Consider the following 22,244-nt stretch of genomic DNA (forward strand, 5'->3'; position numbering starts at 1 on the left):
ACTGTCAGCAGTCAGTTCGTCAGTTGTCACGCGTTTCAGCACTTATATGTATGTATGTTGTATGTTTATACTGCAGCAATGCCAGCAATTCGAATCTGCCCCTGCCCTGTTCATTTTTTAGTGCATTCTAGTTGATTCTAATCGTGCCAGGATGCCAATGTGAGAAAAACGAATCTCTGTGACTCGCGCAAAGACTCGCCAGTCGCCAGCGAGTCCAGCGACGCCAGCTCGAAACCCGAAATGCTCGAATTAGAGATATCCCACAACCTACAACTGATAACAGTGATAACGTTAAAGGGCTTCTTTTCCCTCGGACCTCGGATAGCCTGAGGCTCTGAGGCTGAGGCCCTGAAACACGAGGAACTGCAAGGAACGTCTTCGTCTGGTCTCGCGACACTCTCGCGGTTGTCTCGTGGTGGTCGCCAGTCGCCAGCGGTGTTTTCCTTCGAGACGGTCTGAGAGTCTGAGGTCTGAACTAGTCTAAAGTGGTCGCTCGTCGCTCGCGGTGGTGATTTGTGCTGAATGCGATGCGACGTGTCGTGTCGCGTCCTCGTGTCCGTCGACCAGTCGACCGCCTGTGACCTGTGATCTGTGATTTGTAATCCGTGATTCGTGATCGCTGCAACCGTGCCCGCGTCCCGCGATCGCGGTGGATGAGCGTCGAGCGTCTCGCACGCTTGGATCGCTTGGAATGAGATGGAATGAGATCGCTTCCGCCCGCGCCGTTGTCGTTGTCGTTGTCGTCGCACGGTCTCACGGAGTTACATCCTCGCAAATGACGCAGGCCGAGTTTCACCGCCACCACCGTGCGCCGGACGCTCGTGTTTGGCTAGGAAAAATGTCCGAGGACATGAGGAGTAGCGCGGCGACCTTCCTCCGCCAGTTCCGCCGTTGACCCGTCGCGACTGTCGCGAGGACAATTTTAGGGAGAACGACCAAGCCACCAAGCATACAGAGGAACGCGCGACGCATCTGGGCTGGGAGCTGGGAGCACTCCTCTCCTCTGCTAACAGTGCTGACTGCTCTCCTCGTCAGTTTACTCCAGACTCGGTTGACTCGATCCAAGGATTGATGGATCGATGAAAGCGGAGACAAGGCGACGCGACGCGACAAGTCTCGCTTGATTGAGATTATCGCGGAGCGTCCACGGATCAACCGGAGGAACCACGACAGATACGTAACAATAAGCTAAGGTATCTTGAGCCGTCATCTACTTTTATATCGCGTGCTTTTCTTGCTTTTGCCTCCTAGAATGCCAGTCTCGTTACTCCTTCTCTACCTCCACCTCCAAGAAGGGCAAGTGGAACTTGCCTTCTCGAAATCGCCCATCTTCCCGCAAACTTGCTTTCGTTGTTGTTACCTACCTACCTACCTACCTACCTGTCTGTTTTGATGTCGACCAAGGTTCTCCCGAGGTTTCTCCAAGATTAATCGGTAAGCCTAACCGATCTTGCACCTCGCGCAGTCGACGATTCGGTATTCTTATCCCTCTGTCCTGGCATTCTCTAGGAATCTCCGTGTTGTTAGTGTACCAAATCTTACGTTGACTTGAACGTTGAACGTCTGCGTTTAATCAAGACGAGTCGTCGATTATATGACAAAGCAGAAATATTAGGATTTTATATGGATAATGAGTGTGACAAAAGTAATAATGCTAGTTATCAATATTGTCGTTTTTCAGCTTTCCATCAAGACTGCCAATGTAAGACTGAATTACTGATGCGTGGCATAATCGTCTTTGATGTCAAGCACGGTCAGCATCAATGGGAAACTGTTTTTCGTGCTTCAAGGTGCCACTTCCACCATCAACCAGCACTGCGCAATCGATTGTATTGGAGCATAAAGACGGTAGGTACAACTGAAATGTCAATATCAATCTCTCTCTCCGTCTCCCCCTCTCCCTTCTTTCATACGTAATTACGTTTTAGTAATCAAGTTTGGTTTTTCTTATTGTTAGTTAAAACTATACATGCAAAATGATTTAGTCGTTAGTTTCGTTGGTTCCAACTATTGCTCCTTTCGCGCTATGTAAATGTAAATGTAAATGTAAATTTTACAATTTGTTTTTCATCACCTTTCATAGAAACGATGGAACTCAGAGGTTTGTTCCCAAATTCTTGCCAGCAATCCGGTTCTTTTGTGCCTGAAACACATGTGAACGGGAACAGAAAGTCTACAAGTACGTTACCTACGATTAATAATGTAGGCTCGGATAATTGCGGATCTCTACCTAATGCACAAAGTAATCTGCGTTTATCGCGAGGATTCTACGCGCGATTACAGCCATTAGGACGATCTAGTACGTCGTCGGGTCTTAATTTAAATACCGAACCTAGGCAACAAAGGGAACCATCGGAGAGCAAACTAAATGCCCTTTTCGACCAATACAAGGTACAGCATGTGGCAGATACGCACCGATTTTTATTTAGATGTGCTAAAAGAGACGCTGCTATATAAAAATTAAGAGAACGTTTGTGGAGATTACCGTAGCGAAAACGTGCTTTATAATTTGAGATTATTAAGGATTAATTGTGACTAATACATATCATGTGTTTGCTTTAAGGATCCTCATGAAGATGTAATATTAGCTGACGGTATAGAAAGACTCTGTGATGACTTACACGTATCACCCGATGAATTTAAAGTACTTGTGCTCGCATGGAAGTTAAATGCGGAGCAAATGTGCCAATTTACGCGCCAGGAATTTGTCACGGGATTAAAAGCGATCAAGGTCGACAGTATACGTGGTATACAGGCACGGTTGCCTGAGATCGTTCAAGAATTGACGATCAATAGTGATTTGTTCAAGGATCTCTATCGATTCACATTCCGATTTGGCCTCGACGTGACGTCTGGCCAAAGAATCTTACCAGCTGATATGGCGATCGATCTTTGGAGACTCGTTTTCACGATACGTGAACCTCCGCTCTTAACGAAATGGCTCAACTTTCTTGAATGTCATCACATCCGAGGGATACCTAGGGACACTTGGAATATGTTTCTAAACTTTGCCGAGAGCATCGGAGACGATCTTGGTGCTTACGATGATGCGGAAGCGTGGCCAAGCTTATTCGATGACTTTGTAGAGTACGAAAACGACCAAATGAACCAAAATATCACTAAAGATGACATTATGAAAGATACTTCTGTCGACAAAGCTTAATGTTCTTGTATTAAGAAAAATGACAATGAGAAGCGAAAGGATTTATCTTAAATTTGACTTTTGAACAGGATCATCTGGCATTATCCTGCGCGTGACATTTTATTTTTATCAGTATGATCAAGGAAGCGATACTCCTGATTATTATTATTATTATTACACTTTTTTAATATCTATTTGTTATTGCGTCATTCTATTCGTATTCGGTACTCTATTTCCTCATGTAAATATAGCTTATTTTGTGTAATATTTAATTGCCTGTATGCGTGCGCGCGCGCGAGATGCTAGAAATACGCATAGAGAAATCTCCATATTACAAATTTTAATGTGCTAGCAGCATATTACATATATTTGTTTTGTATGAACAAAGCACATTTATTATCGAAGTTGTATTTTTACACTTTAAACATAATGATATATATCTAACAACATGTCATGTTCTATGCAATTAATACACGTGCTTATAATAATGAGCATGATGAATAATCCGTATCGAGAGATATACGTGTGCTTATTTATTGTGGTCAGCTACGTGAACGCGCGATATCAGATAGATTCTTATCCATCTTACGAAATGTTATTTTTACGGAAAATCTTGGAACGCATACAAATAATTGCATAAGACTATCGCTTTTTTTTTCATTAAGTTGTGATATATAAACAGCGTATTTTTGAATTATACATATGAGTGAAGAAGAGAGATACAAGATTATAAAATTTTGATACAGCGATGAATAGATTACAGCTTTGAAAGCAAATAGAGCTGAATATTGCCAATATCATGATATCCGTTTGTATATTGAATTATATTTATACTGCATGGAAAGATGACGAATTATACTATTAATCTAATAAATTGGAACATTAATTTTTAATTCACAGATATAGCATTGTTACGCTGTAGATCCTTCTTTGAAATCTGAAGCAGCTAAAGGGATTATGTGATTTCCATGTTATACTATCAAACATGGAAAATGTTAAAACATGTTATACTTTCAACATGGAGAATGTTAAGTCTATCTTATTTATAATTTAACAGATAAAAAGAAGTGTTGAATTTTATTAAACTTTTGCAAATTTATATTAATATCTATAGGAATTACTTGATGAGTCACAAAAAATCATAGATCGAAAGAAGGATATTGTGCAAGAACTGACATTAATTGCGCTATAGCAATTCCATAAATTCGTATTGTAAAAAGAAATTTTTGATGCAATGTGGAGAAATTCTATATTTAAACTAAAATCTCTATAGAAATGATAGTTTTAGCAGACAGTCCTGAGAAAATTCTGTTGAAAGGAGTTTGTTCACGGAAACACGAGAAATGTAATTTTAAATTTAAGAAGAAAAGCTTAGAAAGAATTCTCACGATTCGAATTTGTGATATAGCGAATATAAATATATACAGTCCCCAATTAACATTTCTTACATCTTTTGGACATGTGAGTGAACAAATTTAAAGCTATATATATAGTACACAAAAATTTTAAAAATTTACCTCTGATTAACTACATTGATGTATCTTGTTAGGATAATGTTGCATATTTAAAATTTACACAAATATACTTAATGTAACGCGATGTACTTGCTATAAATTTCGGTCATGTGCAACTCTAACATTTATAAGAATATTGCAAACAATGGAAGGTGTGTACTAATTTAACTTTAATTGTTCCTATTTATTTACTTTTTTTTACTTTGTTTATGAAAAGTCTTAATAACACAGTCAGAAAAAGATATATTAACTGATGAGTATAGCCAATATGTAGTGACTTGCATATTGTTAAGAATGTGGAGGTTTCTTTTACATTTCGCGAGCATATAAGATTGTTTATATGTGTATATAGTGCCATGTCTTTCTGAGATGACAAGGAGATCTCGATCGAATTAATATCGTGATAATTTATTGAAAAACTAGGATATTATTGGTTCAACAAGAGAAGCTTACATGATATATAGTGCAATTCAATCTGTTGCAAATAATTTCTACAAAAGATTATATATATATATATATATATATATATATATATATATATAATACTGTAATCTCATCAATTGCAAATAGTTTTTTATTTCAATGTGAGTCTGAAATGAAAAAGAGTTGACATTCTACAAAATCTACAAGATATATTTTCAGAAATATCGTGCTTGAAAATATTCACCGTCCTTTTGTCCAGTGTACCTGATATAGGTGCAATTAGAAAAGGCTTGGAAGTACGATTTAGATTTTGAAACGACGTTTAAGCAGAAAATTCAACAAAATATATATCGTGATATATGTTTAATATCTCTAAATTTCAAGTATTATTTGGAAATAATAATTTTTTATGTTATCGTTGGACATGTATTTATCTCGTATTTTATTATGATTACTCTTCCGATTTTTTAAACTTAAGTTTATAAAGTTCCCACTCCCTTGAACAAATTGTATTGGTACAATTTTTTAATATAATTTCAGTGATGATTTATGATTGAATATGATTTGGATTGAGGTTATTGATATGATGACTGTGATATATAAATTCACTTGGATTTATTCCAGAGTCGAGAATTCTCTTTGCGTCAGCATGATCTATTAGCTAATAAAAAATTTTTAATATATGTCTTTTAAATATATATAAATATGCGCTGTACTTTCGATAAAAAGAGACAAATTAATATATTTTTGCTTTTGATGGCTTAAAGTAAATATTTGAAGTCGAAAATTTAAGCAGATATATTTATATCTAATTGCGTCTACGTCTTTTGACCACGCAGAACGGAAATCGCGAATCGCACGCGCCAGCAGCTACTTTGTGATTGGTCAAGAGACGTAAACGCAAACGTAGATGCAATAGCCAATCGCCGCGCGCGCGCGGAGCAAGAAGCGACACGATAGCCAATCGTTGTGCCGCTTTTCCGTAAGAACCATAAGTTTATTGGCTACCGCGTCGCTTCTTGTCCCGCGCGGCAAGAGTTCTGGGGGGAGGAGGGTCGATTGTGTATCTTGGATCGAGGTGAAAATTACCAAAGTGAGGAAATTCACTAGAATATCTAGGATTTTATTTGTCGAAATCTAGTAAATCTGTTCACTTTTGTAATTTTCAGTATTTTTCACCTCATTTCAAGATACACAATCGATCCCCTGTAGCGTCCTATGTGCAAAGCCATAATGCTTCGTATGTATGTACAGTATCGCTTTTATTCAGACGTTCTAGGCAGGATGGCAGGTATACGATTCGAGTGTCATCGATGCTCTCCCAGCTCACCGTAGATTGCCGACATTGCTGTTGGTCGGCGAAGTCAAGCGAAGCGAAGTGGTGCGGACGGTGCGGTCAGTGCGGTGTGGTGCGGTGTGCGGTGTGGTAGGGTACGGTACGGAACGGATTACGGATTCTGGCGGAAATCGGAGCCGGAGACTGGAGACCGGAGATAGACATTGATATACATAGACATGGCTTGGTCGCTGGACTCGCTGGTGGAGCACGGCGCTCGTCGTTCTACACGCTAAACACACTAAATCACCGCGCAATTTTCACGTTTCGTAGCCGCACGTTGTCGGACTCTCGGAGCAGTGCCGTTCACTGCCTCTTTAGCATTGCAAAACTCGCGCTCGGCACGCGTACGGTACGTTAGTACGAGGAGTACGCGTACTCCTTATTCCTTATCGCTCCTTATCTCGTTCGCACAGTATTATGATCCGCCGATAGTACGTCGCGAACATTGGCGCGAAGCGAACAGTGACTACAGTGAGAACATTAACAGTCTTCGTCAGTATCGTCACTGGTCTGACTGGTCACATCACATCGTCAGTCTTCACTCTTCGTGGAGCAGTTGGGGGTTGGGGCACGTCGTCCGGTCGTCGTTCGTCGTTCGTATTTGTAATTTAGCCTGGCAGCCTAAGCACCTAAGCGAGGTTAGTCGCTTGTGCAACCGTGCGTTTTTGCATTTTCCTCGTCTTGGACCTTGGACAGTCTTGAAACATAATCGCGGGGACGACCCTTTGCGCCCTGTGCCCTATGCGATCTCTCTGCGTTGCCTACCTGCGATCGTCGTCGGCCGTCCTCGCAAGGAGGTATGTTCATCCATATACATATGTATGTATTTCATAATGCGGATTTTGAGTAAAGCGAAGCTTCTAGTTCTAGGTTCTAGGTTAAAAGATGCTTAGATGCTGGTTAATACGCGTGTAACGCACGTTGAGTTCCGTATTATTCTGTCATCAATCTCTCTCTCTCTCTCTCTCTCTCTCTCTCTCTCTCTCTCTCTCTCTCTCTCTCTCTCTCTCTCTCTCTTTCTCTCTCTTTCTCTTTCTCTCTTTCTCTCTTTCTCTCTCATATACACATATATTCTTATTATACAAGCTTTTCATTTTCACCCTTATTATATACAGGATTATACAAGAGAACGTATCAACACGGATCATTAACGTTCTTCATATTAGAATTAGATAATCTAGATTCTATTTTTATCGCTGGCGAGACTAAAATAAAATTTTTGCTTCGATGTTTACTAATTGTAAGCTGCCTGCCTCGTTGACAATTTTTTTGCATTTTTAGGTTATTTAAGTAGCAACGATGTCCGTGCACTACAAATTTAAATCTACTTTGGACTATGATACTGTGTCGTTTGACGGACTGCATATTTCGGTGGCAGATTTGAAAAAGGCCATATTTCATCAAAAACGTATCGGCAAAAATACAGACTTTGACCTGCAAATTACAAATGCGCAAACGAAGGAAGGCAAATATCTCACATTGTTATGAAATTCTTTTCTTCTTGCTTCTGTCCTACGAAACTATGCTACTGAATACTGTTAATCATATAATTCATAATATTCAATAATTATATTTCCTCACCAGATTATACGGACGATAACGCGCTAATTGCAAAGAATACCAGTCTTATTGTCGCCAGAGTTCCATTAACGGTACAACAGAAACGTTCTTGGGATCGAAATGAAACTCCTCCGTTTAGTAATGTGAAGGATGAAACTAATTTAGGCAGAGCCGTAGATCTCACGAGATTAGATGGCTCAGAGGAGGATAAAATCCGTGCCATGATGACGCAATCGACTCAAGACTACGATCCATCAAAGTATGCTATTTTCTATTGATTTTCTATTGATTGACACAGAAGAAATACTTTTGCACACGAGCCAAACTATATGTGTATAAAATATAGATATAGAACCGAAGTAAGCAAGGTCTGATATATGTATATTTAACATTTTGTTAGTTATATGAAAATTCGTGGAGCCAATCAGACTGGGGATGTGCCTGCAAATTACCGTTGTTACAAATGCCACCAGCCTGGACATTGGATAAAAAACTGTCCACTGGGCACGAATCAAGAGCCAATTGAAATTAAGAAAAGCACTGGTATTCCCAGAAGTTTTATGGTACCAGTTGAAGGACCTTTGGTGCCTGGTGCTATGATGACACCTACGGGACACTATGCTGTTCCTGCTATTGATCAGTGAGTCTCAATTATAATATGCATTACAAAATTTACATCCCATTCAGCACAGATTGTTACAGAAAGCTTCCAGAAAGGTTTGAAACCTTTCTGGAAGCTTTCTGCAACAATCTGTGCTGTATGGGATATGTACTATATGTACGATACATCATATGAATAATACATATTGCTCATTTGCTGCAACAACGACATAACTAAAAAATTGTCATTTTTGAACCGAATTTTTGCAAAAGAATGAAAATCGATACACTGAATGAAGAGCTAATATATAGCTAGATATTTTTGTTCCTCTACAATCAGTTACTGCACCAAAATCGCATTTAAAAGTAATGTTAACCAATTTTAATGATTCGAAACATTCAAACTTATTTTTGGGAATATTTTGTTTCCTGAGTTATGTCATTGTTGTAGCAAATGAACGATATGATATATTAATAATTATTATTTTATTTTCCCTTGTCTTTAGTCAAGCTTACAAGGAAGGTAAGAAGGAACGACCACCATTTTCGCAAGATCCAGAACCTGTGGTAGAGAAGCCCGAGATACCAGAGGATTTGTTATGCAATATCTGCAAAGATCTTTTAACGGATGCAGTGATGATTCCATGTTGCGGAAATTCCTTTTGTGACGAATGTAAATCTTTATCATTCAATTATCAGTGATAAATTAACAATTAATTATTATTAATGTTTTTACATTAAATCATTACATTTATATCTGTGTCTTTTTTTCTTTTTCTGTTATAGGTATTCGTACATTTTTGTTAGAATCCGAAGAACACGAATGTCCAGATTGTAATGAGAAAGATGTATCACCGGAAACACTTATACCAAATCGATTTCTACGTAATGCAGTAATGAATTTTAAGAATGAAACTGGTTACGCCAAAAGACAAACGTATCGGCCTCCCGCTCAAAATGCTGGACAAATCACTGTACCAACCGATCAGCCAAAAACTGAAACGCAGCAAGTTGCGGGTCACGTATCTTCTCAAGCTAAAACTGTACAGTCATCCGTTGCTCCTGACGCACCGTCGCAAGAACCTGTAGATCCACTGCAATCCACTGATCCTGAATCTGCTTCGCAACACTTTCCAACCAACATCTCTGGTTCGCAGCCACAGTCATCAACCAGTAAGTGTCTTTTGTTAACTGATGTTATTGTTTTGATGTACGTATAGAAAAAATAAATAGATCCACGAAATACAGTAATAGAGGATTCCGCAACATATATCAGACAACGCAATGAAAATGGCTATATCTTATATAACCATAAAGTTTTATTTTTGGTAATATACAACATAGTCTTGATTAGCTTGAGATCAGTATGTGACAGCATGCGATTGTCATTTCTTGCTAAAAGTGTGGTATTTAGTTAATCATGTTACAGATTTTTATATACGTTAGGCACGTTAAAGTTTTTAAATATTTTAAAATTTATTAAACATCTACTTGTGCGTTAAAAATTTACAATTGAACACATCTATTTATAATATTTTGTGATATATTATTTCATAAGAGTCTAACAATAAGAAAAATATATATGTGACAGTATGACTATACATGAAAATATTTTTACATGTAGCAAGACTTACATTTTAAAGCAGATTTATTAATTTTGAACTTTTCGTAGTATTATTACTATATATATTCGCGATAATATTTCTAAGAGTTATTTTGGGCTCAAAATTTTTAACATATATATATATATATATATATTACAGAAATGTATTTATATGTATCGTCATACGTCTGACTTTAAAGTACAAATGTAAAAGAGTTATATTATGTCTAAGATATATATCCACATAGTATCTTTTGAAATCACAAGGAATTATTATACTAATATTAAGATAATTTAATTGGAGTTAATGTGTAAAATATAAATATTATAATAATTTATCCACATAAACACAGAATATAATACATTATTAATTGAGTTATATTTATAGATGTTTATTCGTATAAATAACAATAAAAAATATTAATATGTGTACGTATGTGTATGCGTGTGCGTGCGCGCGCTTTTTTAATCAATTTTAATCAAATATTTAATACTTAAAAAAAATTAAAATAATGCAAGCGTATTGATTAATGATATCTCTTTGATAAAATATGAAAACTCATACATGAATTGATCTATAAATCTATCTGTCTCTCTTTCGTTTCATCGCTCGTACTGAAATATTTTGTGATACGTAGCATATATGTTAAGTTCTGTTTACACATACACACACACACATACATACAGGTATATAGGATGTTCAACGTAACGGTCCGCACGATTTTTGAGACGTTTCCGATAGTTTAAAAAAAAAGGTTGTAAGGTGAAAATTTATCTATTTCATGCAAGCTACAATCTTCAATAAAAAGAAATTGAAAAAAAAAATGTTTTTCATAAAAAGTCAATGTCACCTTGAATTTTTAAAATTGTACCATGTTTTTTTTCATAATATTGTAGGGGACTTTAAGACGAATTCAATGCTCTATCACAAATGTCATTTTAATTGATATTTAATAGCCAATTTGCAGCATTGTTTTGAATAGCAGTACTTATAAGCTCTGACTAGAAGTGTAAACGTAAACACTGAAAGTTATCTGAGGACAATTTTCGCATTGTAAACATATAATATCAGTATTCTATGAGTGTTCTCCTGAAATGGATATAAATTATTGTTTCAATAAGCATCTAAAAAATCGTGCGGACCATTACGTTGAACACTGTATATACAACGTACACACAAGCGTGCACACGCACACGCGCACACACACATAAACATGCATAGTGCAATGTGTGATGTTGAATACTACCTCGCCGTATATTTCTCGTACGTAAACAGAAGGCAGGCGCCATTATATCCGAGTATGTAATCAATGCAGTTTTGACTTTTCTGATTCATATGGCGCATAAAACGTGAAAAATAGCATCGTCGCGATGAAACGTGCTAAATAACGTGTTTAATTTCGCTACAATCATGTATTGTTGACGATGTATTTGAAGTTATGCCGGCCAGCTGACGATATTAAGCACATAACCTCAAATGCACTATGAAAAAGAGAGAGCGTGAGAGAGCCCTGTACGGGGCAATTCATGGATGGATTTCATGAATGTATAGCTAATCCGCTCTCTAGTAAGCTATTATCGCTAATTTTATTCGCCTACTCATACGTGATGTGCTTCTGACAGCTCTGCCTGAATCCACTTCAGAGTCACACTTGCAAAGTGACTCGGTAACAAAACTAACAACTGACGAGGAAACTGAGGTGCCTCCTCCTCCAGGAACAGAGCCGCTACTCCCGATCCCCGCCCTCGTGAGTTCGCCAGAGAGAGAACGCGAGCGAAGCGATCCCTCTAGCCGCGATAAGAAGGAACGAGATAATGAATATTCGGAAGAACGTCAATCGAGAGAACGTCGACGAAGTTTCAGCAGGGATGGACATCGTGACAGGTAAGTGGTGGCAAGTCTTGCTTCTTCTTCTTTCTTTTTCAGCAAACTTGCAACATTGCGAAATCTCTATCGCTATGTAAACGATGTAACCGAGTTAAATTGCATTACACTGATTTTTTGCAATAATTTTGCAGAAGTGGAGAGCGTGGTCGTAGGATTGAAAATTTACGGCCGTTAAATCGCAACCGAAATCGATCGTTATCGCCCAGGCACTCCCAGCACGGCGACTATCCATCCTCGAGCGTGGTGTTACCTCACTTAATGAACCCACCTCCTTCCAAAAGCTATCAGGGACATTTAGCGGACGATGGACATTATCCGCCTACTATGCATTATGACAGTGGAATACATAGATCTAACGAAGACCGTGCGGGCACTCCAACGGTATGTGAGAGCGAGAGTATTCTCTACATAAAGAATTTATTACTTGAACATTTTTCCTCATTAATTTCTCGCTGCACCTAACTCCGCTGTGATATTTCAGGTCGATGAGCCGCATTTGCACGTCCCTTCATCCGGCAATCAACCACCGTTATTGCCTTTTCCACCGGGCGAAGAGCGTATTCCGCCGCCGAATTACAATCAGCCACCGCCAAATGTACCTCCGCATAATCCTCCACTTTTGCCGGATCCTTATATGAGTCATCGAATACCGATATATCCACATCAGCAGGGATCGCATTACGGACCGCCGAGGTACGATAGACCTTATCAGCAGCAGGGATATCGACCGTCTCAGCCACCCCGAAATTATAACGGGCCACCGAGACCAATGAGAGGATTGCATCACAGTAAGCAATTTGCGTTCAATTCGATGGTTCATTTACTTAAATACAAAAAAAAAAATAAATACGTGTTTGATTTCTGAAAGCACTTTCTATAAATTCTTTGTTGTAGAAGCAAACACTTTAGGTAACAAGCAAACGCTTTTATTTGATTTTGACACTTATTCGTATTCTTTAAAGCATTACATATGATTCGTTTGTATGTAATACTTTGATTTGTTGGTTAGTATCTCATTTTATTTGTATTTTGTCGTTCGGTGAGATATAGAGAAATCTGTTGGTATATTTTTCTTTTCTTTTCCTTTCTTTTTTTCCTTTTTTTCCATTTTTAGCATCTCGTTTGTATTTTGTTTCAGTGGGGTATAGAAATTTGCAACCACCGCCACCTGGACTAGGTAGAAATATACACAATGGGAATCCACCTGGGTAAGCTAATTTTTCATGAATCCTCCTTGATTAGTGAAAATCTTTAATTGTTCTTTCAAGAACAATTAATACACGTACGCGTGCACTTGTTGTTTCTATTATGCACCTATAATATACACTTTTCTACAGAATTATTGACGATCCATTGGAAGCATTCGAACGAATGCTCAGAGAGAAGGATGAGAGAGATCGACGTTTAGGGAAGCACAGAAGAAGAAGCAGAACGCGATCTCGATCACGTAGTTACAGTCGATCTAGATCGCGCTCCTTTGGCCGCAGATCACCTTTTGCATCTCGCATCAGTCGATCTCGTAGTCCGCCGTCGAAGCGGAGATCATCGAGGTCACCATTACCGCTCCGACCTCGTAGTCGCACCCCAAAACGTAGATCAAGAAGCGGCAGCTTCTCTATCAGCAGGTACGTGTGTAGTTTTAATGAAAACAACGCGATATTCGCTGTGTCGTTGTGTTCGATTCTTCAAGTTCATCTGACTTTGCAGATCTAGATCGTATTCCCGCAGTCAGTCACCAAGACTGTCTCCGTCGAGAGATAGAGATAGGGAAAGAGACAGAGATCGAGAGAGGGACAGAGAAAGAGATCGCGACCGTGACCGGGAGCGCGATCGTGATCGCGACCGCGACCGCGACCGTGACCGCGATCGCGACAGAGACCGCGAGCGGGATCGAGATCGCGACTTACTGCCCAGATATCGATCGCCAGTCAGATCACCTCCAAGGTATATCTCGCATAATATTCACCATCGTATTAAAAAACATCCAAAATGCATTGTAAATACGTATTGAGGTACGATTGCGAATGCTTAATCTTTCAGATTTCAAAGAGAGAGGGATCGCGAGAGAGACAGGCCGCGCTCACGTGAGCCTCGAGATGGATACAACACTTATTACGGCGATTCGCCGGCTCATGATTATCCATTCCGAGATCGTGAGCGCGATTTACCGCCTAGGGAGAGACCACTGCCGAGATATCCTATAGGAAGAAATCAGCCATCCCAACACAATATACCACCGTTGATGCCGCATCTAGTCACTGGAGGTCACCCACCACCACCACCGCTTATGTCATTGGGACCTTCGCCTACGGACAGGAAAGACTATTATGATTCCTACAACAGGTATTTTCGCCTCAATAGTATTTTCATTCATGTACACTACGCTATGCAGATGATCTATCGACATGTTTATGCCACTAGTTTATTTAAGAAAAATAGCTCCGAAACTATGGCTATTGAATTATACAAAAGCGATATGATATATCAATCGAATTGTCTTGTTAGCGAGAAATGCCGACGCACAGAAACGATCCTGAAAGTTATTTTGACAATCCATATATAAATTAAACACTCATCTACATTGCATAAATTTGACAATAAGCATCTCTATGTTCCATCCAATTTTACATTGATAGTGTATTGTTGCTAAATTAAGAGATTATTTCCTAAAATTTTTCTATGCATACAATATGATATGTAGTATAGTCTCTATGTATGTATATTTTTGTGCCAAGCGTCTCAGCTCTTAATATTAATGGTAAAGTGATTTAAATCTTTTTCCGCGTCTTTCTTCTTTTGTGCATAAATTTTTCTTTAGCTACATTTATTTCTTTATAATTTCTTAAATTATTATTATTTATTTTTCTCTGAATGAAGATATTTTATTGTCCGTATATATAAAAAATAATTGAAGAAAAAAGTTATTGAATATTGTAATATAATAAAGCGCATAAAATATGTATTGATATGTGGAGCTTTTGCTATATGTCAAATTTATGCAGTTCATATATTTTACTACAGCAACGTTTTAATTTTTACAAGAGTGATACGTTGGAAATTGTATGCTGTGAGATTATTATGTTTAATTAATTCGTATCTCGTGATATCTTGTGATTGTACAAATCGATACATTTTTCTTTATATACTTGTATGCTACTTGTGAATACTGAGAGAAAGACTGAGTTAAAAAAGATTGCGTTTTCAACACCACATACTTAAGGTACTTTTATATCTCAAAAGTAAATTGTTACTTGATCAATTTAGGACAATATTTTTAGGACAATATTGATAGCATATTATGTTTAGGACAGTAATGAGAGAAAATAAAGTATGCTAATGAGAGTGTGATTTATATGCACAGCGAAATTTTTCATCCATATAAATTTTTTTGTATTTCTTTATGTATTTGTTTTGCTATAGGTCTATTTTTGACAGAGATTTTTTACGTCAAGTAATAATCTACAGGGTGTTTTAGAATTGCACGGCACTATTTTAGGGAAATATTTTCTAGGTCAAAATAAAAAAAAAGTTTATATAAACATATGTCCTAAACTTATTTATTAGTAAGATATTAAAGAGTAAAGATTATGTTTAACAGTAAAACATTTAAAGTGTGTTTTCGAAGTGGCTGCCGTTTTGTTGAATTCTTCTTGCATGCCAATAGGTCTACAATAAACTAAAGACTTCATCCAACCCCTAACGACGTTAGACTATTTTATTGGCACACAAGAAGAATTAAGAAACCGCATAGTGGAAGCTGCAGCAACTGCAGCTGCAGGAATAATCCTGGGGGTCGATTCTGTATCTTGGGACGAGGTAAAAATGTGTACAAAAGTGAGGAAATTCACTAGAAAATCTACAATTTTATTTGTCAAACTCTAGTAAATCTGTTCACTTTTGTAATTTTCACCTCGTCTCAAAATACAGAATCGACCCCCTGATGCTATAAGACGTACCAGAGAAACATGACATCGTGCAGATACTGCATTCAACAAAACGGCGGCCACTTCGAAAACTTTAAATGTTTTACTGTTAAACACAATCTTTAGTCTCTAATATCTTACTAATAAATAAGTTTAGGGCATATGTTTATATAAACTTTTTTGTTTATTTTGACCTAGAAAATATTTCCCTAAAATAGTGCCGTGCAATTCTGAAACACCCTGTATATTAAGATTAATAATTTTTTAAAATATACATGCGCTATCGCCTATACGTACACCTACAACACACAACAAAAAAACACACAAAATACATATACACAATACACATGTCAATATTTAACTATGCTCATGCGAATCGTATCTATATATTTACGAGATCTCATAATAGTCATAATATTTAATTATTTATATATATTGTAATAACGTGCAAATAACAATATGTTTATATAGTTGTATTAAATATGTTATACATATGTATGTATGTATGTATGTATGTATGTACGTATATATTTTTATATATGTTATATCTTATACGTTATATTTTATACGTACAACGTATTTAGAATGTACCTAAGTATAATGTAATATTGTCACTATTGTAAATTTCTTTCTACATTACGTTATTTCATTAACTGCGATTCATTAAATTATTTGTGCATTTAATTATATACAATATTTGATAATTATTATACTAGAAAGATCAAGTAAGATCTATTTCTAGTTTAATAACTTTACTACATAATTAAGTCTTGTTATAAAAAAAATTCTTAATTCAAATTTAATCTCGATTCGCATATGTAACAATGTATTATATAAGGATTATATATACCATAGTAAGCGTACTTTATTTATCTACGAAATATCATTACAATATTATTGAATTATAGTTATATTATATAATTATAGTTGAATTATAGTTGTAAAATGCATATATGTATAATTTGCAGTGTTTTATACATGTGTTTGTGTGCGTGCGTGCATGTGTGTGTGTATGACGTGTGCGTGCGTATGAATGTGTGTGCGTGTGCGTGTGCATGTGTGAGCGTGTGTGCGTGTGTGTGTTACATGCATATTGTGAAATGTAATTAAAAAGTGCAAAAAGAGAAGAAAGAAGCAAAGAAGAGTATCGAGGACCATCGTGGAGAGAAGCTAGCCAGCTGATTGACACATCTGCATGGTTTGTGAATCAGGTGAATTCAGGGCCAAATCAACATTTGTAATGATAAAAAGCTTGTTTCCATTTATCTTCAATGTCAAATTTGGGACACGTTACTGAAAATTTATTATATCATAATATAAACAAATCAAACGTAAATTGGAAAAGGCTATTCAACGAATCCGGCAATTTCTTAATTTACATATCTGTGCTTATTTGAATATTCAGGTGATTCTAGTCATGCAAATACATATTTTTTATTATATCTTAAAGCAGTTCAAAGTTACAAATGTTGCTTTCTGTACTTCATAATTTTATAATTTTATAATTAATGATTTTAACAAAGTCTCGGCAATAGGTGATTGCGATTACGTCCTGTTTATTCTTTCAGCTTGTATGGAGGTTAAAAAGGTGCAACAGTCTTGTAAAAAATTAACACATTCCTGTCTCAATTATTTGAATTTTTATTAAATAGGTGTCTTCCGTACACCGCAGGTGTAGCAAATAAACCTCGGGATTCGCAGAAGAATGGAAGAAAATTTAAGGGTCAAATTATTCTCTTGGTTACTTTTTTCTCTACGAGTACTTTAACACGATTAATTTTCTCGATATAGCTAGAGATTGCATAAATTCGTTACTAACAACTATTCTTCGCGTTCTTCGCGCGCTGTGTCATATTTTCTATAAAGACACATCATGTATTTAAGATAGGAAATGAAAAAAAGAGAAAGCATAAGCATATCTAATGTTTAGCAGGATAACTAACATATCAAATGCTGTACTGACTTTCTGTCAACAGATATTCCGGACCTCCGCCGCCGCAGCGTTTTAGCAGTCCTCTGAGGGATTCTTCGTCACATAAGCGATTTGACGACGTAGCACCGCCTGGTACTGAGGGCTATTACGATCTCTCGCCACCGGGTGTCGAACATTCCGAGAGACCGTCGAGGGACGATCGTGAAAGGCAACGCTCCCTGAGGGATCAGGAAGATAGGGAGCATTCGTCGAAGGATCGCGATAACGACGAACGTGATAGATTGAGAGACGATAGGTAACGTTGTTAGACATTGTATCGAGTCTGAGATGACTACTCTTTAATAAGAAGAGAATCTTCTTTCTCTAATTACTATGCATTTCATTTAAATAAAAATATAAAAATATAAAAAAAACTCGCAATCGCATTACAAAGGAATATATTTATGATGCATCTTGCGTTTCAAAAGGGGTCGCGAACGTGAGGATCGTATGCGCGAGAGGGACGACAGAGATCGCAGAATCGTAAACAGAGATCGCGAGGATCGCGACAGGCAGGTTCCGCCTAGAGAACATGAGGATAGGATACGAGAGAAAGACGAGCGCGACAGAAGAGAAAAGGATAAGGAACGAGACGATAGACACATTCGCGATCGTCGAGATGATGATAATAGGCATGTCGAGAAGAAAGATTATGACAAAGACCGGTACGTTCTACATAATCCAAGTTAAACAATACCATTGTCAAATTAATTAAAATTATTCAGCTTCTATTGTCATGGATCAATATGGATGGATGTAAATTTTAACATGTTTGTTACCTTAAAATATTATGCTCAGAAAAAGGACATGCATCCTTAAGTTAATTCGCAATTTGTTGCAAATGTGTCATTGCAAAAATTTGTCTTCCTATATGATATGTATTGTTACAGTTATAGAGATGATCGAGATCGCCATAGGCAGGACGACAAGAACCGGCTGCGAGAGAAGGAGAGACGAGAACGCGAATACGAGCCCGAGAAAGACAGAGATCGTCACGAACGATACGAGAGACGTTCGGTAGAGCGGAAAAAGAGCAGGAAGAGCCTAAGTCCGTACTCGCAAAAGTCCAGGGGCGACCCTAAAGATTTGTCGCCAGAACGAAGTACGAAGAAGAAGGAAAAGGACCACGAGGAAAAGGTGGAGGAGAAGAAGAAAGAGAAGAAAATAAAGGAGAAGAAGAAGAAGAAGGATAATGATGAGAAGGAGAAGAAGAAGAAGAAGAAGAAGGACAAGAAATCGAATCAGAAAGAAACAGCCAAGGACGATCCGACGATCAAGACGATGGAGACGGACGACCTGCTGGTCGAGAGTAAAACAAGTAATGATACTTTGTCTTCGCCGCTCAACAAGACCGACTCCGCGAAGGCGTGCAACGAGGAGGCTAACATACAGAATAGGATCGAATGTATCTCCAACCAAGTATCTATCGTGCCGATCAAAGAGGAATTCGAGGATAAGTCTCTGGCGATGAATCCGGAACCGCCGGAATTCAACGAACCCAGCCCTGGCAGTGGTCGGCTAGATCGTGCAGAATTCGGCACGAATCCACCGAATCCAAACTTTAAACCGATCCCGGAACTCAAGTCGGATATGAAACCGATCGACAGCCTGTACGGAGGATTGGACGACACGGAGATTAACACTGTGATCACGGAGAAGTATTCTCTACTCTCGGAACACTCGCAGACCGAGACTAAGGAAGCTATCACCGTGCTAGCGACGGAGAAATCACCAAAGAAGGATGAGTTTCTGGCACCACTACCCGAGTTGTCCAAGTGGGAAAGGGACGATACGATCGAAAAAGCCGAGGACGACGACGACGACGACGACGAGGCGAGCGGATCGCCGACGGAGAAGACACAGAGAGAGGACGAGCCGAAATCGATCAAGATGGTCACGTCGGAGGTGCTGAAGCGTGCGGAGAACGCTATATTCCAAAAGGCCATTAATGCGATCCGACCGATCGAGATCAAGAAGATCAGCGAAAGCAGAAAGATATTGTATCAGAATCCTGAGCCTAAGGTGCTGGAGACGGTGGAGCCCGCCAATCGAGAACCGCGAAAGAGCGTCAACGTGACGATCAACGTTGGTAGAAACGAGAGGAATGTCGAGATCACCGAACCGGCGAAGAAAGCCAAGCTCGATCGTACCAAGTTCAAACCCGTGCCAGAGACAGCCTACTCGCCGACCAGGCTGTCCGCCAAGGAGAGACTCGGTGAGAAGATTGAGGACGGCAAGGAGAGAAAGGTCAGTCCTATAAAGGGATTCATGGAGAGGCGTGACGGCAAGAACGAGAATCAGTCGAGAAGTCGATCGCCCAGGAGGGAAAAGAGGCTCTCCTCTCCGCTCTTGGAGTCGCGACGCGTAGAGTCCTCTTCATTGGGTTTAACTACAACGAGCGGCGAACGAAAAGTTTTCTTGGAAGAGAGAAAACGGGACAAGGATAGAGGCGATCGGTCGAAGGAGAGGTCGGATTTCCGAGGCGACAGACACGGCAGCGAGTTGAAACCCGAGAGGGAGAGTAGAGTCGATTGTAGAACGGACTTTCGTTCCAATAGAAACGACGTGAAAGGAGAACGCGTGGATAAGGATCGCGACAAAGACCGAGACCGCGAGCACAGAGGTAGGACACCCCCCTCGGCTTGCGCGTTTAAGAAAACGGAAATGTCAAAGGTCAGCTTGTTGAAATCGAAAGATGACGAGGAAGAGAAGAAGCGTGACAAGAAATCGCGGGAGGAAAAGAAGAGAAAGAAGGAGCACCGCAGCAGGAGTAAATCCAAGGAGCATAAGAAGCGCAAAGAGAAGAAGCACAAGAAGGATAAGGATAAAAATCAGGAGAAGAAGCAAAAGCACAAGGAGGCCGCGATCTCGAAGGACAAGTCGGATGGTGGTAACGAGACCAAGATCAGTTACGAGAACGTTGAGCCGCCTCTGGCAGAGTCGTCGAAGAAACAAAGGAAGAATCCGAGACTGGTGTCTGATCGCAAGCGCAGTATACTCGACGAGGCGAGCTTCGAACCCGATTATTCAGCTTCGGACTCGGAATCGGATGGCGAGGAAGGTAATAAACCGTCACCCGCGAAGAAGCTGAAGCTTGACGAAACGGAATTGAACAAGGAGATGGAGATTAAGTCCCTGAAGAAACGATCAAAGTCCAGTAGCAGCGAGGACACGTCCAGCAGTTCCGACACAACGAGCTCCGACTCGGATAGCAGCGACGAGTCGCATAAGAAGAAAAGAAAGAAGCATAAGAAGCACAAGAAGAAGAAATCTGCCAAGAAGGATAGCAGTTCGGACTCGGACACTTACTCTGATTCGTCTGACAGCAGCAGCGATGAAGAGAAACATAAAAAGAAGTCGAAAAAATCAAAGAGCAGAAGCAAGCAGTCGAAGAAGAAGAAGAAATCCAAGCATAAATGACATCGCTAGATGTCTTTGACGCTCGATCAAAGAGAACTTTACCTTTTACCTTTTACCTTAGAAAAGGGCAGAGAAAGGAAAAAAAGGCCAGAACTCTTTTTTTTCTCTTAGAATATTATTAAATATCACGGAAACCATTATTATTATTATTTTGTACTTTGTTGCTACAATTCAGAGTGTGACAAAGTTGTTTTTTTTTTAACAGATGTCCTTTAGTAATAGGGTATTTATTGAATGATTTATTGGCATACAAATAAGTAAACACTTTTAGCACACGAAACAAATTAACAGTTCGAGGAGAAGAATAAGAGAAAAAAGAAACAAATGTTGGGAACACTACAATAGTTAAACTGTTCTAACGTGAGAGAAAGAAAAGAACACGATGGCCTTTGCATAATTATCACGTTCCGACTTGATATGTTAAAGAACTATATATACACACACGCGCGCGCGCGCGCGTATGTATGTGTAGATATACACATATATATGTGGGTGTGGGTGTGTATGTATATATGTAAGCTTATTATTACAATAAGCCATGTACATTGTAGCTTATGTAATTTTATGGCACGTTTGTCAAAAAGCGATAAGTCTTTGAGAAACTTGATAATTATATGACGAGTATAAGAGGATAATTTTATTTAGAGAGGATCTCTGCTGTCTATCTATATACATATGTATTTCCCTTTCCTTCTCTCTCCCTCCCTCTTTCACTTTCCACCATTATATTGTACTTTCGTAATCTAATGTCAATATGTAAGAAAAATCACAAAATAAAATGGAAAAATTCTTTTAACACATATTCTTGTATCTCACCAAACACATGAACATTCAAAGAAATATCAACCTTGCATTCATTA

At 38.6% G+C, this 22,244-nt stretch overlaps 2 protein-coding genes across 5 annotated transcripts; both read left to right on the top strand.

Moving 5' to 3' along the window:
- Positions 1 to 83: 83 nt before the first annotated feature.
- Sccro3 (defective in cullin neddylation 1 domain containing SCCRO3) lies at positions 84 to 4,035 on the top strand. Of its 2 annotated transcripts, none has more exons than XM_071795576.1 (4): positions 84 to 1,193; positions 1,682 to 1,848; positions 2,084 to 2,391; positions 2,564 to 4,035. In XM_071795576.1, the coding sequence occupies exons 2-4, from the start codon at positions 1,764 to 1,766 to the stop codon at positions 3,161 to 3,163; spliced, it is 993 nt and encodes a 330-aa protein (XP_071651677.1). In that variant the 5' UTR covers positions 84 to 1,193; positions 1,682 to 1,763; the 3' UTR covers positions 3,164 to 4,035. The 2 variants fall into 2 exon arrangements, with proteins under 2 accessions (XP_071651677.1, XP_071651678.1); XM_071795577.1 differs by lacking the exon at positions 84 to 1,193 and adding an exon at positions 1,217 to 1,434.
- Positions 4,036 to 6,323: 2,288 nt separating this feature from the next.
- LOC139823160 (uncharacterized) lies at positions 6,324 to 22,184 on the top strand. Of its 3 annotated transcripts, none has more exons than XM_071795523.1 (16): positions 6,324 to 7,215; positions 7,700 to 7,883; positions 8,003 to 8,237; positions 8,379 to 8,618; positions 9,085 to 9,251; positions 9,365 to 9,751; positions 11,805 to 12,066; positions 12,201 to 12,450; positions 12,551 to 12,857; positions 13,208 to 13,277; positions 13,407 to 13,694; positions 13,777 to 14,013; positions 14,110 to 14,412; positions 17,969 to 18,220; positions 18,393 to 18,629; positions 18,855 to 22,184. In XM_071795523.1, the coding sequence occupies exons 2-16, from the start codon at positions 7,718 to 7,720 to the stop codon at positions 21,382 to 21,384; spliced, it is 5,931 nt and encodes a 1,976-aa protein (XP_071651624.1). In that variant the 5' UTR covers positions 6,324 to 7,215; positions 7,700 to 7,717; the 3' UTR covers positions 21,385 to 22,184. The 3 variants fall into 3 exon arrangements, with proteins under 3 accessions (XP_071651624.1, XP_071651625.1, XP_071651626.1); XM_071795524.1 differs by having other exon boundaries at positions 11,898 to 12,066; XM_071795525.1 differs by lacking the exons at positions 6,324 to 7,215; positions 7,700 to 7,883; positions 8,003 to 8,237; ... (1 more) ...; positions 9,085 to 9,251; positions 9,365 to 9,751 and adding an exon at positions 11,393 to 11,480.
- The last annotated feature ends 60 nt before the right edge of the window (positions 22,185 to 22,244 follow it).

This window comes from Temnothorax longispinosus, chromosome 12, assembly GCF_030848805.1.
Source record: "Temnothorax longispinosus isolate EJ_2023e chromosome 12, Tlon_JGU_v1, whole genome shotgun sequence".
NCBI lineage: Eukaryota > Metazoa > Arthropoda > Insecta > Hymenoptera > Formicidae > Temnothorax > Temnothorax longispinosus.

Coding starts and splice junctions, on each gene's coding strand:
- Sccro3 (XM_071795576.1), top strand. CDS start 1,764: ATGGGAAACTGTTTTTCGTGCTTCAAGGTGCCACTTCCACCATCAACC. Junction 1,849..2,083: donor TGTATTGGAGCATAAAGACG/GTAGGTACAACT, acceptor CACCTTTCATAG/AAACGATGGAACTCAGAGGT. Junction 2,392..2,563: donor CCCTTTTCGACCAATACAAG/GTACAGCATGTG, acceptor GTTTGCTTTAAG/GATCCTCATGAAGATGTAAT.
- LOC139823160 (XM_071795523.1), top strand. CDS start 7,718: ATGTCCGTGCACTACAAATTTAAATCTACTTTGGACTATGATACTGTG. Junction 12,067..12,200: donor AGGGATGGACATCGTGACAG/GTAAGTGGTGGC, acceptor ATAATTTTGCAG/AAGTGGAGAGCGTGGTCGTA. Junction 13,695..13,776: donor GGCAGCTTCTCTATCAGCAG/GTACGTGTGTAG, acceptor CTGACTTTGCAG/ATCTAGATCGTATTCCCGCA.